We start from the raw sequence: 20,787 nt of genomic DNA, 5'->3' as shown, positions 1-20,787 counted from the left end.
AATCCTAATCTGGACTTCAAGTAGATATTTTAGGTCCAGGGTTGAAGATGGAGAATACTTCAGGGTTACTGGTAAAGGGGTTCTTGTTATTGGTTCAACAATCTACTTCTGACAGGACACGACCGAATATTTAAGGTCTCTGGTTTTTAATTTGGTGGATGTTTCATATGATAAAGTTTCCACTGGCAAAACTGAGTCAGGGGGTAAATTGGAGCCATTTTGCTTTTCCCTGCTGAAAGATGATGTTTTAAACCAGTCTTTAGGAGATGGGAGCAAGTTTTGCTTGTACTGTACTTTGCTTTTCCATTTTCCCATAATTCGTGACGGCATTCCCAGTCCCCGCTGATGAAAAGCAGAACTACACTATAACATAATGCTGCCGTCCCCATGCTCGACAGTTAAGATCGTGTTGACCAATATCATGCACATGTTGGATTTGTCAGGCGTAACGCTTTGCATTTAAACCATAAAGTTACACTTTTGTCTTGTCTGACCACAAAACCTTTTGCCTTATCTTTATAGTATCACATAAAAGCTTTGTTGCAAATCCCGTGCAGAATTTGATGGGGTTTTTTCCCAGTTCTGTGGAGACTAGTTTTATGCTGTCACTGGGTTATTGTTGTCTCGTAGACATTTTCTGTAGCTCTTTTAGAGTTGTCATTGGTCTCCGAGGGGCATCCCTAAGCAGTTTCTCTTTGCTCAGCTACTCGGTATGGAGAGACGGTCTGTTCTGGGAAGAGTCTGTGTCCCCCAGTTGTTAACAATGAACTTCCCTTTGCTCAAAGTGTAATTCAGCGTCTTTAAAATGTTTCTCTGTTTTTATACTTGTCTCCTGGTCTGTGCTATTCTGAATCTTTATCCCTGAGTTTGGAGAGCTCCTTGGTTTTTGCTGTAGAATCTTTGCTTTAAATGAAAATCTCACCGAGTTCCTTACAGAGACGTGGATTTATGATGAAATCACGTGAACCTCTTTTATTTTGCACACAGACAGAGGCCACTCAACTAATTGTGTGACTTGTTCAAGTAGTTTTGTGCGCCTGAACTAATTTACAGTTAATTTAAATATATATGTAAAAATATAAGTAATTTAACTAGTTTACACTCCCATAGCAAACGGAGTGAAAGCTTGTGCCTTCACCATTTTATTCTTTGATCTTTCTTTTTGCAGTTTTTAAAAGTTTGGAAGATCTTGGATCCATAAGTGCTCAGCTAAAGCATTCAAGTCTGATTAAACCTATTCACTTAGATTCCTCAAAAATATTAATGTAGATATTCACTTGTACGGTATGCAGTCATAGAAAGATATGAAAACATACATATACATAGTAGGTCAAATACGTAGCTGTGTCAGCATATGTACAAAAGGCTGCAAAGGAACAAGTAAAGGTTTATTCCATGCTGAAAAGAGAAGAAAAGAAACAACGTTTCAGCTGTGGAGTTTTCTTCTGATATCTTAAGATATCGCGCTTCACATCTAAAACGTGTTTCTTTTCTTGTCTTTTCAGCATGGAATAAACCTTTGCTTGTTCCTACACATATACATACCGTTTATGTAAAACAATATTGTTGTTTATCTTAGCCTTCTCAGTGTAGCACAGTGGTTTTTGTAGAAGAGGTCATATTCAAATGAAAATCTTGTAATACTGGTAGCTAAAAAAAAAACTACTGTGAATTAATACAGAACAACAAGGGTTTAATTAAAAATGAGTTAAGCATTGATGACAAAAATAATAAACAGTGTGGCATAGAAACAAAAAGAAAACAAACATCTGTTTATGCTGAAAAGGGATGTATTCTCATGAAGGCATTAGTCCTGTGTTCTTTCTCAATAACCCTGGAATGCAATATTAATAGTTTAATAACCACGTTCGCTTCTTGCGCCCTCCGCTACAAAACTAGGCATGTAACTAATCTAACCACTGTTTTACTCAAGAGCAGAAAACAGAGTCATTAACCCACTTCCTTGAGCACGAAGAACCAGCCAAACGATAGGGGCGTGAGATGAGATATCTGGGTAACGGAGTGATGTGATCAGTGTCAGGAGAAAAGAGGTCATTTCTCATCAACAGAAAAGGAGCAGGAGAGGCCAACAAAGACTTCTAAAGGAAATCCTTCATCCTTAAAAGCATCAGTTTGGAGGGGGGGGGGAGAAATTGTCGTGGCTGGGCTGTAGGTAACGGGTCTGTGAGGAGTGAGCAGAAGAAGAGAAAAAGAAGAAGAAAAAAAGGTCAGCACACAGGAAGGAGGAAGTGAAGTGAAAGAGCATCTGATATCATTAACTCCCTTGTTTCTCTAAAAACGGTTGTAGGTGAGTCTCCTGTAGGAGAAATGTCACTCAAGATTCGGAACTGGGACTTCAACCTCCGAGCTGAAGCCAGCAAGATAGGTAAGAGCACGTTCGACTAAAGCATTTGCTTCTGGTTATAGAGAAGGGGAACGGGCACTGGGTTACGCACACTTGATGCTTCTGCTAAGACAACTTCCCCTTTGCTCTCTGTCATATAGGCTGCCTCTGTTCAGGGATGCTAACCCTGTTGCTGCTAAGTCTTCATGATGGCGTATCCGTTTTAAACTTGCAATAAAGGGGTGTTGCATATTTATTAGTAAAATACATTCTCAAACGTGGAGAATTATATTTAAGTATAACAGAAGACTGTCAAGCAGCAGTGTTTTTTTCTGTACCAGTAAAATCATAGTAAAAAGGATTCTAGAAAATGGACCACTATCATCTCTATCGCCTGCTACTGACATGTAGTTTGTCATGGTCAATTTGCACCATGAGCTGTCGAATCTAGTATCTTTCTGATTTGTTGGTTCAGAGTGATTTCCTCTGGCATGTTTCGTTCTAATGCCATGCGTTTACAGCTTGCACACACCACTAATGCTGCCGGAAGACAGATTTCCTCTTCTATGCAAGTTCCATCATAACTTTGATCTTTAACTCACAATAGCTGAATTCAAAACCTCTGTCTTCCACCTCAAGTTTCGACATCTGCGTGCTTTTGCATCATACAGTTTTGTAAAAGCTACTGAAACAAGGCTGAAGTTAGCTGTTTATCCATGTCCTGCTATGTTGTTTATCCATGTCCTGTTTGTCGGTTTCTGTCACTGAAGGTGAGACAAAGTACAGTACAAATGACATAGTTTGGAGGCAGTGGGTCTTAGCATTAACAACTGTAACTTTTGAAGTTTAATTGGAACAAAAATGAGCTCCAATTATGTCAGTATAGTTTATCAGGCTTACTATGAAAATATATTAAAAATATAGCTGTACAGTACATAACCCTTGAGATCATTATGTAGTTTTAGTAATAATGGTCAGTTTTACTTCAGTTGAAAAAGGTTAAGAAATTTGAACAAGCTCTTGATAGACTATGGTTTGCAGCTACCCCTTATAATGCATTGTAGTTTGTGTTGCATTTGTAATTTGAAAGGTTTGAAGTGGAGGCTTTCAACAATGCTCCGTGCAAGTTTTTGAAAATATTGTAACGTGCCATTATGATGAAATACTGATATCAGTCAGTAATGTTCTGTAAAAACTTGTTATGTTTTAAACATGAAACAGAAGTCAAGCAGTTAAGCTGGACAGCAGTGTGGCAATGTTTTTCATTTAAAAAGATCAGATGCGGAAGTCATTTTTAGCAGTGTCATATTGGACTGTTTTTTCCATTCATTCACTTTAAATAAAGATACAGTGGTTCACATCTATGTAATGCTGAGTTCCACGAAACAACATTCTCCTAGACACTTCACAGGAATCATTATATTTAATTGCTTTACAAATGTCATTCTTTGCAGTTTAACATATGGGTTATGTCTCAGTAATATTCTGCAGCTCCAGGTCCAGGATTAAGGATTCACACAAGGTTTAAGCACCTTGCTGACTTGTCTGCCGAAAGACATCACTAGAAAGTATGAGAGCTGTTATTAAAAGGAAGGCATGGAGATTGAGAACCAGCCGGTCCCTTTTTTTTGAACATGTATCCTATTGTCTTATTTTTAGTCTCTTTACAGAGCGGCACACAAATATTTTGACACCACATATTTTAAAGGGATCCTAAAACTTTTACACATATGCAATTAATTTTATCAAAAATGACTTGAGTGACATTTACCAAATTCTTAATCAATCACATAGGTCAGTCCCAATCCAAATAATTCTCATTTAATCTTACCTTGAATGTGAGGACATTACACTGGGCTGTGAATTAAAGGAGGGCTTATTGCTGTATTGTGATGGTGTGTGAAATGTGAGCCAAGTGAGAAGAGAAACACACTACAGAGGGTTTCAAATTGCCAGCTTTGTATGTTTGTCAGTGAGACATGCCTCTAAGCAGATACTGTATGCAGGGCTTTGTGATGCAGTCGAATAAAATAGGGTTAACGGCTTTACATTCAGATCAGACAAATGTCAGTCGGAAAAGAAATTAAGGAAGACTCATAAAGATGTCTCACTTACAAAGGCTAGAATATTAGCACCAAACCTGCAATTTCACCAGTTCTCACTCAGATAAAACAACCCCACTCCGTGTCACTCCTTTCTGATCTTCAGCAGACACAGCTGGTTTGCTTGTACTGCCATCTGGGCACAAGTGATGCCAGGATTGCTTTCTGAAATGGCTCACCAGACTACAGAAGTTACCCCCTGAGAATTCAAAGCCAAGCAACAAAGGTGATTCCTGGTTCCTCAGGGGATTGTTGTATACAGTCAGGCTGAGGAACATGAATCTCCTTAGTCCAGTACCGAGCAGATCTGATTCAGGTATACAAAATCCTAAAGTTTCAACCCAGGGGACTGTTTCACACTCAGCATTTAAATGGAACATGGAGGTTACCTCCTACTTTGGCCTAGTGAGATATTAAAATTTTAATACGTTACTGACAAAAGATTACAGGCATCTAAGTGTTGCCCACATCAGCTATTTACTGTATACCACATCCTATAGGTACAATTCTTGCTAGGACAACATCTTCCCTTGCTAGGACAAAACAATGTTCAATACCCTAAAAAGAGGTATTATCAAATAGGAATACACAAAATATTTCTTACACTTCAGCCCAGGTCAAAAATGACAAGATTGGGTTTTGATGATGGCGTTAGGTTTTCCAGAAGCTTCTTTCTTTTGCTAGAGAAAATCCACTAGTCAGGTTGGGGGTCTGTAACTTGGAAAGGGCAGACAGACTGGAGTTGTTCTTTAATTTGGTCTATAATGAATTAATACCCTTACTGTACATACAAAGAGGGGCAAAATATATCTGTTCCATTGCAGTATTATTTCACTCATGCTTTAGTTAATGCTTTAGGATTACTGATCATCCATTATAAAATTTCAGACATGCTAAAGAAATGTATTACTTAACATTGTATCATAATTAGTAATGCCTCTTGCAGTCTACTTGCTACTGTATGATACATTCGGTAACGTTTAGTAAATGTGACAGTTTAAATGAAGTGCCAGGTTGAAGACCTTTCTCAAAGGGCCAATGGTTCTTTGAGAAAAGATGAAGCAGCTGTATTTAGGTGGAGATCTTAAAAATCTTCTTCCTGCATGATGGTGAGACTTCCTGTTTGGTCGGGTCATGGACGCACTGGTTACTTCTGATAAGACAGTGTTTTGGTATTGCAGGTGGTTTTCTCTCATGCCTTCCCCAGTTTCTCCCAAAACTCTGCGTACATTTCTCATTTACAGGATAAAACCTGATATCTTATCTGTCTTAGACAGTGCCAGCCCTTCTTCTTAAGCATCCTGTAAATGAAGTGACTGTCAGATAATAGTTAGACGTTACTTAAAACTGCTGTGCCAGATTAACATGAACTTGTGCCCAAATATGTCTAAAAACAGATAAATGCAGACTTCCTTTATGATTTTGTTTTTACTTTCGATTGTTACAAAGGATGCAGGATAAGCACTCTACCATTAAACTCGTTTGCCATTAAAACTAAACAATTATTCAAAAATAGATGGTCTGGCTTCCAACATTTTCTGGCAGTCACAGGCTGATCAGACAAAAGTATATCACAGAGTATTTACAAATTATTTTATTTCTCATTGACCATGTACTTTGCATTAATGTGCACTGTACAGCACTGTTTCTGTAATGCGGTACTTCAAATGTATGTACTTTGTATATTTTCAGGCACTCCATTCTTTATAACACAATAAACAAATACACCATGTTATGAAAGAATTACAAAAATCAGATAGATAACTTTGATGTAATCTGGGGATCAGATCATCCATGATGTACTGCATAACAATATTGATTTGGACAGAACTCTGCTGGAGGTACACCACCCTGTATTCAGTCATTAGTATCTCTCAGTTGGGCCCTGTCTGATAGATGTAAAACACTTATAAACCTAATGTGCTAAATATGGTCAGTTTTCACTTAAAATTAGAAATGCATTTGTCTTCTTTGTGCGGCATTTCAAGAGAACAATCAAGGGAAATTTTCACTAAAGGTGTTTAACATAAATGACCCCTGCACTCCACCTGTGTGTATTTTTAAGTCTTACATCATATTTCTAGTTATTGCTTTTTAAAAGTATGAAAAAGGGCTCTGTTGCTCTTAAGCAGTTCCTTGAAACCATAACAAACAAGTTCAATTTTTTAAATTAAAGCTGTCTGGGTAATGCTGGTATTGTTGGGACTTGTTCCACTGAAGCACCAGAGTTCATTTAACACTCATATCACTGTGGGTGCTGTAGGTTTGTGTAGGCAAGCAGAGTCTGCTGTTGATTCAGCCATTTTACGGCCACACCTGAAAATTCGCCCATTTGTACTTCCCTAAACGTAAGCTGAGAGCTGTACTGGAGGGTAGTGCATTGCTAGGAAACCTGGCCTACTGTCAATCATTGTGATTTTCTTCAAAACATTTTTTTTTCTGTTCTCCAAGACCAAGAAAAGCTCTTGCCTTCACATTTTGCATTGGTTGAGTTCACATTTCTATTTCTGTGGTTTGAGGTGTTGCAGAAGAACTTTCAAAGTCATTGTGCTTCAAAAAAAAACTTTGCTCCACATTTGCTCTCTCCATACAGAGCCCTTTTTTTAAAATCCCTAAACTTAAGTGGCAAAACCCATAGCACTTACTTTATTTTTGTTCTCCTCAACTGTATTATTTCTAGCTTGATAGTCATCTCCATTATCTTCATACTTCTACAATTAGGTTCAGCAACTCAGGAAATTCTTCAACTTTAGAAATTCAGCTCTGGAGCAAAGCTTGGAAGTACTCCTGTGAATTGCTTTTCAGTTTTTCTTTCCTCCCAAGTTTGCTGCTGCATTCAGCCAAGACCCACGGGCCCCAGTCAGCCTATAGCACACTTTGTAAAAAGGCTTTTCCTTCTATGGAACAATCACTACCCATATGAAACAATTTGCTCAACAGGAAACTGATCAGGTCAAAAGCTGGACGGCTACTTCCTCCCAGCTGCAGCATGCTGACACACAGAGGCACACAGACACAGCATACAGCTGGGAAAACATAAGCTTGCATGTTCATCGTAGGAAATGACGCTTCAGGACAAAAATCTAAGCAATAAGTTTGGTCTCTCAAATGCCATTTCATTTACATTTTTATATATTGAATATTTATCTGAATCGTACTAGGCAAAAGATTGTAAAGGCAGCCAGTATAATTCTGAAAGGTCATTTCCTTGTTTCTCTCACAAGCCTTTTTTTCTGATTTCTTTTTTTTTTTTTTTTTACCTTGTTGTTGCTTCAACGCCGGCTATGCTCAACTTGCCCTTTCCCCTGGCAGCTCGGTCTAAGAGCGTCATGCCAGCCGACCCCTCCTCTGGCCTGGGCCAGCCTGGCTCCTCGAACTCCCTGGACAGACCACTGAAGACAGGCTGGCTGAAGAAGCAGAGGTCAATAGTGAAGAACTGGCAGCTGAAGTACTTTGTGCTGAAGGGACAAAATCTCTATTACTACAAGGATGACAAGGACAGTACTTGCCAGGTGAGAAAGGGGTGGGCTCTGTGTGAATGTGACACAGCTACAGTATGTGTGTTAACTCCTTCATTTCACTAGTCCTTGTCTGTTTACTTAAATGCAGCAAAAAACTGTTGTTTGATTATTCACATTTGTTGCTGTGGTGCAATATAAAAATCACAAAACACAGCAAATAAGAAGGTGCAATGGCTTATTTCTTTTAAAAAGAACTATTCTTTGAATTTTCTGACTTCTTACTGCTGGAAAATACATGTATTGGTTGTTCCACTCTTGGGATTTTGTGCTTTGTTACACAACGGGTTCATATACATTGTACACACTATATACTCTTAATAATCAGTGAAAACTAAGACAGACTATATACAGATAAACCAATTTAAAATAAGTCCTACTTCTAACCTGATGAATTGGCAGAGATGCTACAGTTCTGGCTCAAGTGCATCATAAATCTGAACAGTCCTGCTCTTTTCATTACACAGCTAACCCACCAATCAGTGAACTGAGTGTGTCTCTTATGTCTAGGGATATATTGCACTACAGTCCAGTCAGATAAATGAACTTCCTTCGAATGCTGATGACCCTGGCAAGTTTCTATTTGAAATCATCCCAGGTAAGGCACAAAAATGCTAACTGCACCATGCTACAGTTGTATTGCTGCGTCCCTGTGTTTTTCTATGTGATTAGTCTCTGGATTTATAGGATAGTGAAAGAATAACCTTGGGATGTTCTTTGAAATTAGGCTTTTCACAAAGCACCACTGTCCTTTTTACAGCTACCATTAATCCCAGTGCTGACAGACTCTGACCCTGGGTTCCCTTACAACTTCAAGAAAAGCTGAAAAATAAACTTACTAAACCTTTCATCAGAAGTACAGTTGGATTGTTTTTCACTTATTGTGCATGGTATTAAATCTGCTTGCATTATTAAGATAATAATTAAGTGACCATTATGCATGCAAATACTTTTCACTAGTGAATCTGTCAACCTGACCTATTCTGGCTTTGTTATACTATCATAGCCCTCAAATATTTCTCTTATTTCTTGTTTAAATAATAGCACTGGGCTGAAAAACAGTTTTTTTTAGAATGACTGATGTAAGGGGATTCATTTGATTCTATAGTGTACTTCGTAATACAATATAGTACTTCAGCACTTGGCAGGGTGAAAATTAATTATGGTTACTGGGATTTTTGGGGACTTTCATGTAATCTCTTTGGGACTGTACTGTGTATGCCAGGTGTTAGACCAGCCCAAAATACTATTTTCTGTTAGTTGCATCTAAGCTTTGTTTCTGCCTCAGTAGAGCTGAGCAAGCTGGTCTGCTCTTTAACATAATTATATTCAATGTCAATCTATTCACGTTCTGGAGGATGTAAATAGGCACTTCACAGTTTATTCTGCCTTACTGTAATAATTGCAGTATCTGTGATGCAAAAGCTCACTGCCACATGAATAAGGCAACAAATTCCCCTCCACTGACAGTTCTAAGAAGTTCTCTGGAGACCTGCTTATTTCCTGTGGACACAGTATAATATTCTAGACATTATTCTAACACTTTGGTCAGTGGGAGGTGACAAGCACATTACGTGATTCAGTGATAACTTCTGCTTTCCTCAAGGAGCTGAAGAGTATTTACCTACATCTCTCGTCTGTGTCAGGGATATGGCCAGCCTTACAGTAGTTATGTATAGTGTTCTGGACTTGATCTCAGCCAAGGGGTTAATCTGCAACTCAGGCTCAGCTGACCCAAGGCTTGCCTTACAGGTGGCTTTGGGGACCGAGAGCGGGATTCCCACATCCTTATGGCAAATTCCCAGAACGAAATGGAGGAGTGGGTCAAAACCATCCGCAGGATGATAGGAGCGCCCTCCAGTGGAGGTACACAAGACACACAAGCCCACAAATCCACCACTTTGTATTAAAGCTTCATATTTATGCATGTCAAGTATGAATTGCACAGTTAACCAGTATGTTCTACTTATTTACATTGACTTGCAATAACATAAATCAATTTACTGTACCTGGGGTTCATAAGACTTTCCAAAGAATGCCCGATAATTACATACTGCAGGAGGCACAATGCAGTAACCAATTTCATGCAGACTTTTGTAAGTCCTCTCCAATGGCCATAATGTACACTTCATTAGGAAGTCATTCAAATTACATCAGCAACATTTGCAAATGGATAAGAACTGATTTTCAACCTTTTCACATTAGGTCATCTTTGTAATGGCACCTCAGGTCGAAACACCCTCCCCAGTTTACCGAGAGGTGGTTTCAATGCTCTGTGGTGATGTAACAGCCCCCCTACTCTCTGTTATAGCTGTCTTTGGGCAGAATCTTGCAGACACTTTGCTGTATGAGCAGAAGTTCGGGCATCACTCCGTGCCTATTCTAGTGGAGAAGTGTGCCGAATTCATCCGGGAACACGGGCTAAGCGAGGAGGGCATTTTCCGTCTGCCGGGACAGGACAACCAGGTGAAACAGTTCAGAGACGCCTTTGATGCAGGAGAGAGACCCTCTTTCCCAAGGTACGTTCTTGGAGGTGACAGCTGCACATGCATTTTGTATTAGATTAGTGAGTTTCAGCTGACATTTTGATTGCATTGTCTTCTTCCACCTGGCCTTGGCAGGATATCTGTGCTGTGAACTGGGTTATTTTTGACAACATCGATTAAAAAATGAAAGCCAAACTCTTTTTTGGTAGCAGTGGATCCTAGAGAAGCAGAAACAGTCAGCTTCCAAGTGGGTTAACAAAGAAAACTTTTTCTGCACCAGTTTTCAGTGTTGTTCTTTATTGTTCCTGATAAAGTGTCTTGTATGTCCATAGGTTGTTTACAGGAACTACAGATTTGTAAAAAAAGAAAATGAACATGGTACAGACTTAATTTTAAAATCATAAATGCTCTGTTCATATTAATATAGTTTGTATGGTTCATCCTTAAGAGATTGCATGGGAGTAGCATGGAAAACATTTGCAGTACAAAGTTAGGTGTGCATTTAAAAAAAAAAGCAAAGCCAAAGCAATTATGAAGAGGTTGAGAAATCACAGTCTGTGACCTACATACTGTACTGGACATGAGTCCATGGTGTCCAAAGCTGTATTATGTTACAGTAATGATGCAGCCCCACCTTCTTCCTGCTGACTCACTGCTCAGTTCTCTCCTGTGGAAGCCACAGACAGCCAGGTAGCCCACAGTCACTGAAGTACAGAGAAACAACTTGCAGCCTCCACACCCTCTTTCTCACTCAACCACATCCTGTCTATTCAGAATGCTCCTCCAAAGGATGTTCAGACTGCACAACAGCAAGCATCGCACACCACAATAAAGCTGATGGGCTGGATTGACTGTTGCTCCCATTTCTTGCATTTGTTGTCTTGCAATGCATATACTGTATTTTTTCGACCTATTGATCTACCTCCACTTTTATTCCTGACCGTAAAACACAAAACAGCTTGTTTTGTTGGTTATTATGGCAAAAACAGAGAGATGTTTTCTAAATCTGTAAGCTGTTGGGAAGGAATGTATTCCACTCTCCCCTCTTTTTAAATAATTCTCCAATAAGATAGATTTCCCAATGTGCCAGTCCTGGAGTCTTCTTGAAAAACATGCAGTGTCATTTTCAATATATTGTATATTGAGTTGTTTTTTTTTACCAAAATATCAAGATTTGCCCTATAAAATAAGCCTAATATAACTTTTTTTGTTTTTTATAAAATAAGAGGGAGGAACATCAAAAGTGGAGGAATAAAAATATTTTGATTGTGCTCTATTTTTTATAAATACATTCAAAAGTCGTATGATGATTTTGTCTTGCAGTGACACTGATGTCCACACGGTGGCCTCCTTGTTCAAGTTGTACCTCCGGGAGCTTCCTCAGCCTGTAGTGCCCTGGTGCCAGTACGAGGACTTTCTGGATTGCAGCCAGCTTCTCAGCACTAACCCAGAGCTGGTAGGTGCTACCGCATACAGTACTGTACACCCATCTGCATATTTTGATGTTTTGATGTTTGATCTTTTTCCATTATCAATGGACCATGTGGAAAGTCAGCTAAAGAGACAGACGCAAGTACAGCGACACTTGACAGCCACTAAATTATTTGTTAATAGCCACGATGGCAATTATTTATGCAATTATTATTTAACTGGCAATTAGTTTAGGGATGTAGTACTGGCACCGGGAGGGTGTGTCATTTTGAGTTGCTGCTTCTCAGGTCTTGCGTGTTGTCTGGACTGGGGCACATTCTGTGTGGAGTGTGCATGCTCTTCCCCATGTTTGCATGGGTTTTTCACCCTGTGCTTTAGATCTCTCTCACTTTCCAAAGGCATTGGTGTCTAGGTTAACTGGTGTGTGCACTGTGTGGTACCGGCTTCCTGTGCACTATGATGCCAGGATAGGCTCTAGGTTACCATGATCCCAGCCAGGAGTAAGTTATCTGATGATGAATGGATAGCATACATTTCCAATTATCCTTTAACTGTTGCATTCATTTAAAATATCCATAGGGATAATTGTTCACTAAAAAAAAATTGCTGCATTCTAACACAAAAGGTTGTTGATGACAATATTCTGTGATGCACAGTCTGAAATATTTAACACAAGTATGACTTAAATATGTTCCAGGGTCGAGTGAAAATAGAGAAGCAGATTTCCCTCCTTCCCAGAGCCAACTACAAACTTCTCAGCTACATCTGCAGGTATGCTACATTTAATTTTCTTGCTAATGTTCTGTGTGCAGCTCAATTGGTCTTTTTTATTTCATGATTTGGAACTATCTGTTTAGAAATCACATTTCATGCCTTCTGACTGATTGGTGTACAGTATGTAAAGAAAAAATGAATATATGATCAGGCTATGTATTCTCGAGTGAAGACTCGAACAAGGAGCCCTGTGCTCTGAAAAAAGAATATGCTGAGCTTCGGACAATGACAAAACGTGCCCTCACTGGTTTTATATTAAGGGCTTCATGCACCTCCAGTATCTGGCCAGCAGAGATCATTCGTTTCCTATCCCATGTAAAAGAAGGTCTAACCATTGCCTACACTGAAATCCCAGTATTAGCCTGTTTTATCACTCTTGCCCTGTAACAGATGCCAAACATGTAGAGCAGATTGCTGGATCCATTCATTGCCTGTAAGAGTGCTCAAGACATGCTGAACACTAGAGGATGAAGGAATTATTTGCTGTGAATCATGCCTGTTTGTCACTTGAATGCAGTTTCTTTTCTTGTTGCAGGTTTCTATATGAAATCCAGCTGAACTCGGGTGTAAATAAAATGAGTGTTGAGAACCTTGCCACAGTCATAGGTGTCAACTTGCTGAAACCCCGAATTGAAGATCCCGTCACCATCATGAAAGGTGAGCTCTGGCTCTTAGGACTCCTACAGTAGCTGGGGGTTTCGTGTTCAAATCCTGCTTTGAATGCTGCTGTTGTACCTTTGAACCAGGCACTCAGATTGCTAATCTGAGTAAATGACCTGCTGTATGAATGGGTAGTCTTCAACTGTACATTGTATATGAGAATGTGTTGATTGAATTACCTGGCCAATAAAAGGATTCAAAAATCAGTTTTAAAGACATGACCTTTCATCTTGTTGTTTTGTTACCTATGTAATTAAACATCATGAGGAGTTGTTCAAAACCCAATGTTTTTTAAACACAAAAAAATATGGGTGGGAAGGGCATACAATGTAGATTTTCCAGGTTGCAATTAGTTCATGACAAATAAATCAGGTATTACCCCATGTATTACAATATAGACAAGATCGGTCACAGGCAACAGGACACTATTCTGCTCATCTAGCCTACAGGCGTTCTTATATAACAGAAATAGTGAGTCATCGAAATGGATTCATTTTATGTGACCCTGTAATCTGCAGGCACACCCCAGATTCAGAAGCTCATGACAGTGATGATAAGCCTTCACAATGAGCTCTTCCCAAAATCCAAAGATGTGGCTCCATCCCCCCCACCTCAGAAGAGTGACAATAAGAAGTCCAATATTCCCCGTAGCTCTGTGGGCTGGGATGTTACAGAAGGACCCACAGACAGCGCCAAGGATGACATAGTGAGTATCTCAACAGATTTGCATTGCATGCTTCTTCTGTACTATATTTTACATTTTTCAGCTTTATTAAAAAGCTAGTAAAGCAAAAACAAGTCTCCAGTTTTCTAAAATTATACTGGATCCTTCAGGAATGAAATATGTTTATCTTGTCCCCCACTTGTCACAGCATTTGGCACTATATTCTTAATATCTTCCTCTCTGAAAGTCTTGTTGTTCCAACGCAACCTTCAAAACATTGCGAAGGCACTGTTAATTGGTAAATCATTGGTTTCTTTCTCAACAGCCTCTTTGTCCTTTTTCCTCCTGCAGAGTGAAAGTCGTTCTTTGTCCGAATCTGCAGAAGATGTGGCCAGGCTCCTAGACAGTGATGGTTTGGAATTGGAAGGAGCTAATTCCCTCACTTCCCCATGCACAGACCCCTGGACAGGCAGCCCTCGCAAGCGCACACAGACCCTGCCGTCTCGTACGTCCTCCTTTGGAGGAGAGGGCTCTAGGAAGAATGGAAGTGGGAAGAGGGCTGGGCTTTTAGAAGCTAACCTCTGGGGCCAGCCAGGATCTTCCCCTCTTGAGTCAGACTCTGAGAAAGGCACGCTCTCGGAGGATATTTTCAAGATTCTTGACCTCCAGCGGGTCTCTCTTTACCCTAGCCTGCGGAAAACTTCTGAACGGGCTGACTCCAAAGCTCTGGAAGCCACATCTGCTCAGGCTGAGGTGTTGCAGCCCAGGGAATTACAGAGATCTGAGACTGAAAAAGAGCAAAAGGCCACTACTGTCCAGAGCAGGGAGCAGGAAGACAATGGCAGCCAAAAGGTCTATGAAGATCAAATTAATAGGTATGTATATTCATCTTCACAAGGACTTCAAAATATTTTCTTTAGAATATCTAACGATAATTAAAGAAAATTCTTACAATCTCACTTTAAGATAAACACTATGCTTAGGTGCAGATGTAATGCAACACTACTGACACTACTTCTCTAGTCCTAAGGAAAGAAGAGATCAAATGTTTTGCTGCTTTTGGAGTTCACGCATTTTTTAAAATGATTTTCTTTTTTTTAAATTGTTGTTAGCACGTTTCCTGGCTGAAAGCTGTAGAAGATAGTACTTAATGAAACTCACCCAGCATGTGCTTGTGTTTATTCAGCCTGCAGAAGAGGAACAATGAGCTTTCGGCCACAGTGGCTGAGTTGAGGGCGTCTCTGGAAGTGGAGAAACGGAGGAATACTGCTCTGGAGATCCGCCTTCGAAATGCAGACAGGGCCCGGGAGGAGGCAGAGAAACGGAACCAAATTCTAGACTGTGAGATCCAGCAGTTCCTCTCTAGAGAAAAAGCCACTGCTGGGCCCTCTTAATTTCAAGGCAAAAATACAGGACGCCTTGGCCTTACTACTGCCCCTCAATGCAGTATAGGCAGTGGCTCAAAATCAGGGCATAGATGGTTAATGCATGGCATGGAAGAAAAATAGCATGCAAGCATGGTGATGAGGTTAAATATAACCTAGGTTTAGCTCATTCAAGAATTTGTTAATTTTAACAATGAGATTTATTAATAAAAGCTCACTTCCTGGCGCATAATCAGTGGGACTGGTCATCTACCAGGGAATATAATTCTTCTTATGCTCCCCTTTACAGAAATGCGTAAGTCTCCCATGATCCTCACTGAAATTTGTGGGCCACTGGAAATAATGTTTGCATTTTTCTCATTGGCTAGTCTTGATTAGGACAATAAGTACCCAAAGTGGATTTACCTTGAATTTCTTCAAGATACTCCAGGACAGAAAAGCAAATTAAATTGCACTGCAAAATAATTGACAAGTACAACCACAGTACAACTGCAGAAATGTTTTCCTAATGTACCATGGTAAACGTTTGTAAGGTTTGAACTGGTACAGAAAGGCATCATTCTGCTGCAGTCTAATGCCTTTGTCTTTAATGCTTTGTGGACTATCCAAATCATTGGAGTTTTACACGGCAGATGTCATAGAAATAAAACCTGAGTGATAGTGCAGGATGAAGGTCCGAACTACTGCTATTCATGTGCAACAGAGACCTAACCCCAGGTGTCAAAGCACAGACTGAGGGAGAAGACCTGATATTGCTTCATTCCCTTGCAGCACAACATATATTTAAAAGATTTATAATGATATTTTGTATATAAGAAAAACGAAAACACAATAGGATTTTCAGGCGTTACAGCTAATCTGTCTGGAACAGAGTTGAATGTTGAAAATATTTTTGGATTGTTGTTCTTTGTTTTTGTTTCTTTTTTAAAATTTGGAATATAATATTTTATATTATGCACCACAGTACAAATGATGGGGCCTTCAGTTTTCATGTTGGGTATGCAGAATCCGTTAGGAGACGCTTCAGTATTATTTTATCATTCAGTATTTTCTTATTTACACTGGATAACTATTGTATAGTATCATATACAACCCAAATACATGAAATACTTGAATAAAAGCTACTGTCAATCTTTACAACTATATAAAAACGTATTGTCTGATGTATTTAACAACTCTTGTCTTCTGCATATAAACGTATACCGTTACTGTAGGTACATAAAGACTAATAATGCATCAAGCTGTGGATGTTCTCTATGAACACATATGGTATTCAATATGTTGTAAGATACAGCACTACACACTATTTCGGTCAAGAGAGGAACACAATTACCAAAACGAAGTTTCTGCATTAAGACTTTAGTTACAGGTCCCCTGCATTATTAAGTTACATAATGCAGAGTTTTTTACGCTGCCAAACCAATTTTTTTCTCACCAACCTGCAAGGCAAAGTAGTCTCAGTTTTAAAAATAAATCAGTCTTAGTTTGATGGTAACAGAATATACCATTACAAGCAATGTCAGGAATGTCTTTGGAGCACCGCTTTCACTACATGAGATCCATCTGCTAGTCAGAAGAGGCACGTTATCAAGGCACCAGGGGCAGGCTTTTTAAACACACATAGCTGAGAAAAGCCTAGGCACCTCATTAGACTGAGGTATTATGCAAGACATCGTAGGACAGATAACAGGATGTCTGTCAAGCTTCAAGCTGGTGGGAAATACCAGTTCAGAAAGCTTTGCACCTTGTCCAAGAAAATGTCATGAAAACCAGAGGTACTTCTCCTTTCTGAGACTGTCTCTGTGTTACCCCTTTCCCCTGATGTGATCAGCCCCGTAGAACACATGTACAGTAGATGCAACACAAGACCATGTAGTGCCATGATTTTGCTCTCCCAGTGGACAACAACGTGATGTTGTGTAAAGGGATCTTCAGGATTGTCAAATACTTTTTTCACAGATGACAAGTGGTGTATTATTTAGAGAGAATATATTAATTTTACTTGTAGTCATTACTACTAAGCAGATTTTATTCTCTGCTTCTGTAAATCAGTGTTTATGCCTTGAAATCTTATACAATTAGCTTCTCTCTAGGACCTCTTTAGGTCATGCAAAACAATCAATGGATAATGTACAAAAAAAGACATGAGTTTAATATTCAACAGGAGCCATGAAGGATTACACCACCATAGAAGCTCGAAGCACCTATTAAGGTCTCTAGTATAGCTATTAATCCCTGTGACAGCAGGAAGAAGCTCTGGGGGAACGCCAAAGGAGAAAGACAGGGAGCTGTCAGTAGACAGTGTCATCTCCCAGACTGCCATCAGCATCACACTGTCTTCACACAGACCCCTTATCATACATTTAACACCATGGAGAATTTCAGACTCAGACACTCTTAAATTTAGGTGGTGTGCCCATCTAACTGCTATGTCAAAAAGTCACGCAGGAATCTTTCAGGAAGAACAATGCCTTGTTAGGATACCTGGAATTGCGCTTATGAACTGCTTAACAATGTCTGCTAATGACTTATTGCATAGAGTACTGTTACAAATACAGAAGAAGGTTACAAAAATACTAAATAGAGTGGGATAATTAATCATTAAAATAAATAATCATAACCCCCAAACTGTAAAAGATATGCCAATCAATACACCCGAGCAGTTGGTATAATTAAAGACACTTGAGTTCTTTGCTCTCTTGAATAGCTGTACAAAAAGAGTAACAAATGAGAGGCAACATTAGGTAAAAATTAACAATGACAAAAGCACAAACTAAACAACACACAATATAACACACCAAATATAATTTACTATATTTACAAACATAGCATCTCAGAGGCCTACATCCTGCCCAACCAAACAAAAACCCAGAGCACTAACCCAGTACTCAGAAATCCTCTATAATGCCTAATAGGCCAACAAGAGAGTTAAACCTGCATCCTAAAAAAAAACAGAATACATCCCAAAGCTAAATCTCTCTTCCTATAAATTTGCATGTTACAAAGTGAACAGTTTCCTATCTCCACATTCGAAAATTGATTGCATCCATTAACCTGGAGAGAACATCTTTAGAATGCCTGGGAATTCCTTATAAAAGGAAACTCGAGTTTCCTAAAATAACACACAGAACAGCAGGCTCTCTTAATCAAGGTTCAAATTCTTCGTTAAAACCTGGTCTTTAAGGTTGATTCGAACAAGGTCATCTCGCCTGGCACTCTCCTCTCTCTTCTCATCCCGTTTCCTCCTCCCTCATGTGTGTTCCCCTACCTCTGCCTGACTGTCTTTTATCCTTTGTCTCTGGACTGTTAATGACTTTTTATTATTGAACAAGATGTTAACTAAGGTAAACCAGACTATTCCTCTTGATCAGTGTATCTATCTCGGATCTGCTATACCTCAGTAAACACCTTCTCTTCTCTCCATTGTTTCTAGATCTTGAGACCTGCAAACGTTAGGTTTCATTGACCATTTGAACAGTACATACTGTACATGTGAACACTTTTAAGGATTATGTTCTGAATAATGTGAAATATTGTTAAAGAGAATCAAAAATATTTAGATTCAATATTTGTGGCATGATATCCATAAAGTCACAAAAGAATGACTGTGTGTTTTTTACAATATTTGTATGTTTCCATATACATACATACCAAGTCATTCAACATTTTAAGATGGACAGTTTCAGAACTTAAAATAACCAGGTTCTGCTTAACACAACAGGTAACACAGGACATATTGTAAGTGTGCAAATCCAAAATCCTTAAACATACTGAAAGAGGTTTTCAGCAGAAAATTCCAGTTTTTAACAGAATGTCCAATGTACCATATGGAGAACATTTTGGTCATCAGTTTTACTTCTGGCACTTAACACCAACGTTAAATACCTGACAGGTAAATTGGGTGGGTTGTGGGGGTAATGTGAAGAAGACTGCAGCAGAGCTTTAGAAAAGAGTTCAGAAGGTTGATTGGATTATCCCCTGTGGACTCATCATTGCATCTTGCTGTGGTCTTATCTGAATATCTCACACCCTGCCATCCACCTACTGGACAGTTAATCAACCATTCTTAGCTGTAATGAGGGAATTTGTCACATTTTCAGTGTGAGGCACGTGTTTTGGAATAGCCCTTCTAAGTAATCACCTACTGCTTCCTCTGAAATTTCCACGTTATGGACCGGTTTACACTGCGCATCAAACTGTCTAGTCTTAAAACGTCTGTACAGTTTCATTTACTTATCTTCATTCCCCATACAGTGGAACTTGTACTTTTACATCCACCAAACAGCTACAAAAACATCTGCAGCCCTGTTTTTTTTTTCTTTTTTCCCCTCCTAATCACACTTATAATGCAGGCAGGCATGAACAGTTAGTCATGAACTCAGTAATGCAAGATTAGACGGTTAAGTGAAATGTTGAATGAGCCTCAGAACTCTGTCACCTTTCCAGTTTAGTACTTCCCATCCTAGTTCATTCATTATTTCAAAATGTAAATATTACGTTTTCATATTAGCAAAGCGCACATATTATCTAGTAGTCATCTAGCTTCCTCACAGCCCTTAGATAGCTGTTCAATCTGGAAACACATATGCAGAAAAACCCTGCTCAGTTTGCAGCTGGATATTTTGAAGCAAATATGCAAGAGATGATACTAGACCTTGCCTGCCTGAGAAAAAATGATGAATAGTTTGAGTATATTCCAGAAGCTTTGTTTGCTCAATTTATGTGTCCAGTAACATTTTTTTTAAAAAAGGTTTTATACTAGATGTACTAGATGTACTAATTTAAATATTGTGCTGGAGATATGTAAAAAATTTGGTGTCACGGTATCAGCACAGAGTGCAAAGATTAAGTGAAATTCCTCTCCAGTCCACAATAAGAACAGTATTATTTTTTTAACTTTAGTTTATGACTTTCAAATTAGTTTGTAAATGCCTACCAACAATGTTATTCACACTGAAGTATCCATTGATAACATATTTATATAACAGAACAATCTGACTTTTCAAATATTAATAATGAGTAAGGGTCCGTTCCATATTATTAACACTTTATTGCTGTTTTGTGTCTATAGAAGCCTTTTTCAGCTAAGTCATTTAATCAAACAAGCTAAAACATTTTCTTAAGGTATGTGGAGAAAATCTGGAATTTTTTAAAAGTGTCTGCTGCCCAGTCTAAAAATATATAGAGGTTGATTAATATTAAGGTCTGGGATGAAGAATACCCATACATATTTGCATGGTTTTTAATATATACTGTACATACTGAGAGATATTAAAAACTCAGTAAAAGAATACTGACAACATATAGCTTTTTTTAGTTTGAAATGCATTGTTCTCTCAGGATATGTTGGAAGCATGACTTTAAAAAATATTGAGGGTGGAAGTTAGTAAGGAATGTAATAGTTAAAAAAGTTTTAATAAGAT

The 20,787-nt window shown here is 38.9% G+C and overlaps 1 protein-coding gene across 2 annotated transcripts; it reads left to right on the top strand.

Moving 5' to 3' along the window:
• Positions 1–1,969: 1,969 nt before the first annotated feature.
• Positions 1,970–16,515, top strand: arhgap25 (Rho GTPase activating protein 25). 2 transcript variants are annotated; one of them, XM_088624426.1, is made up of 11 exons: positions 1,970–2,386; positions 7,759–7,958; positions 8,475–8,562; positions 9,717–9,830; positions 10,276–10,483; positions 11,774–11,906; positions 12,579–12,652; positions 13,191–13,312; positions 13,834–14,021; positions 14,328–14,854; positions 15,166–16,515. In XM_088624426.1, the coding sequence occupies exons 1-11, from the start codon at positions 2,329–2,331 to the stop codon at positions 15,371–15,373; spliced, it is 1,920 nt and encodes a 639-aa protein (XP_088480552.1). In that variant the 5' UTR covers positions 1,970–2,328; the 3' UTR covers positions 15,374–16,515. The 2 variants fall into 2 exon arrangements, with proteins under 2 accessions (XP_088480552.1, XP_088480553.1); XM_088624427.1 differs by having other exon boundaries at positions 1,971–2,386; positions 14,331–14,854.
• The last annotated feature ends 4,272 nt before the right edge of the window (positions 16,516–20,787 follow it).

The sequence above is a fragment of the Lepisosteus platostomus genome, chromosome 3 (assembly GCF_059453375.1).
Source record: "Lepisosteus platostomus isolate fLepPlt1 chromosome 3, fLepPlt1.hap1, whole genome shotgun sequence".
NCBI lineage: Eukaryota > Metazoa > Chordata > Actinopteri > Semionotiformes > Lepisosteidae > Lepisosteus > Lepisosteus platostomus.
The sequence above is the reverse complement of the archived record's forward strand: the minus strand, read 5'-3'. Positions and strand labels throughout refer to the sequence as shown.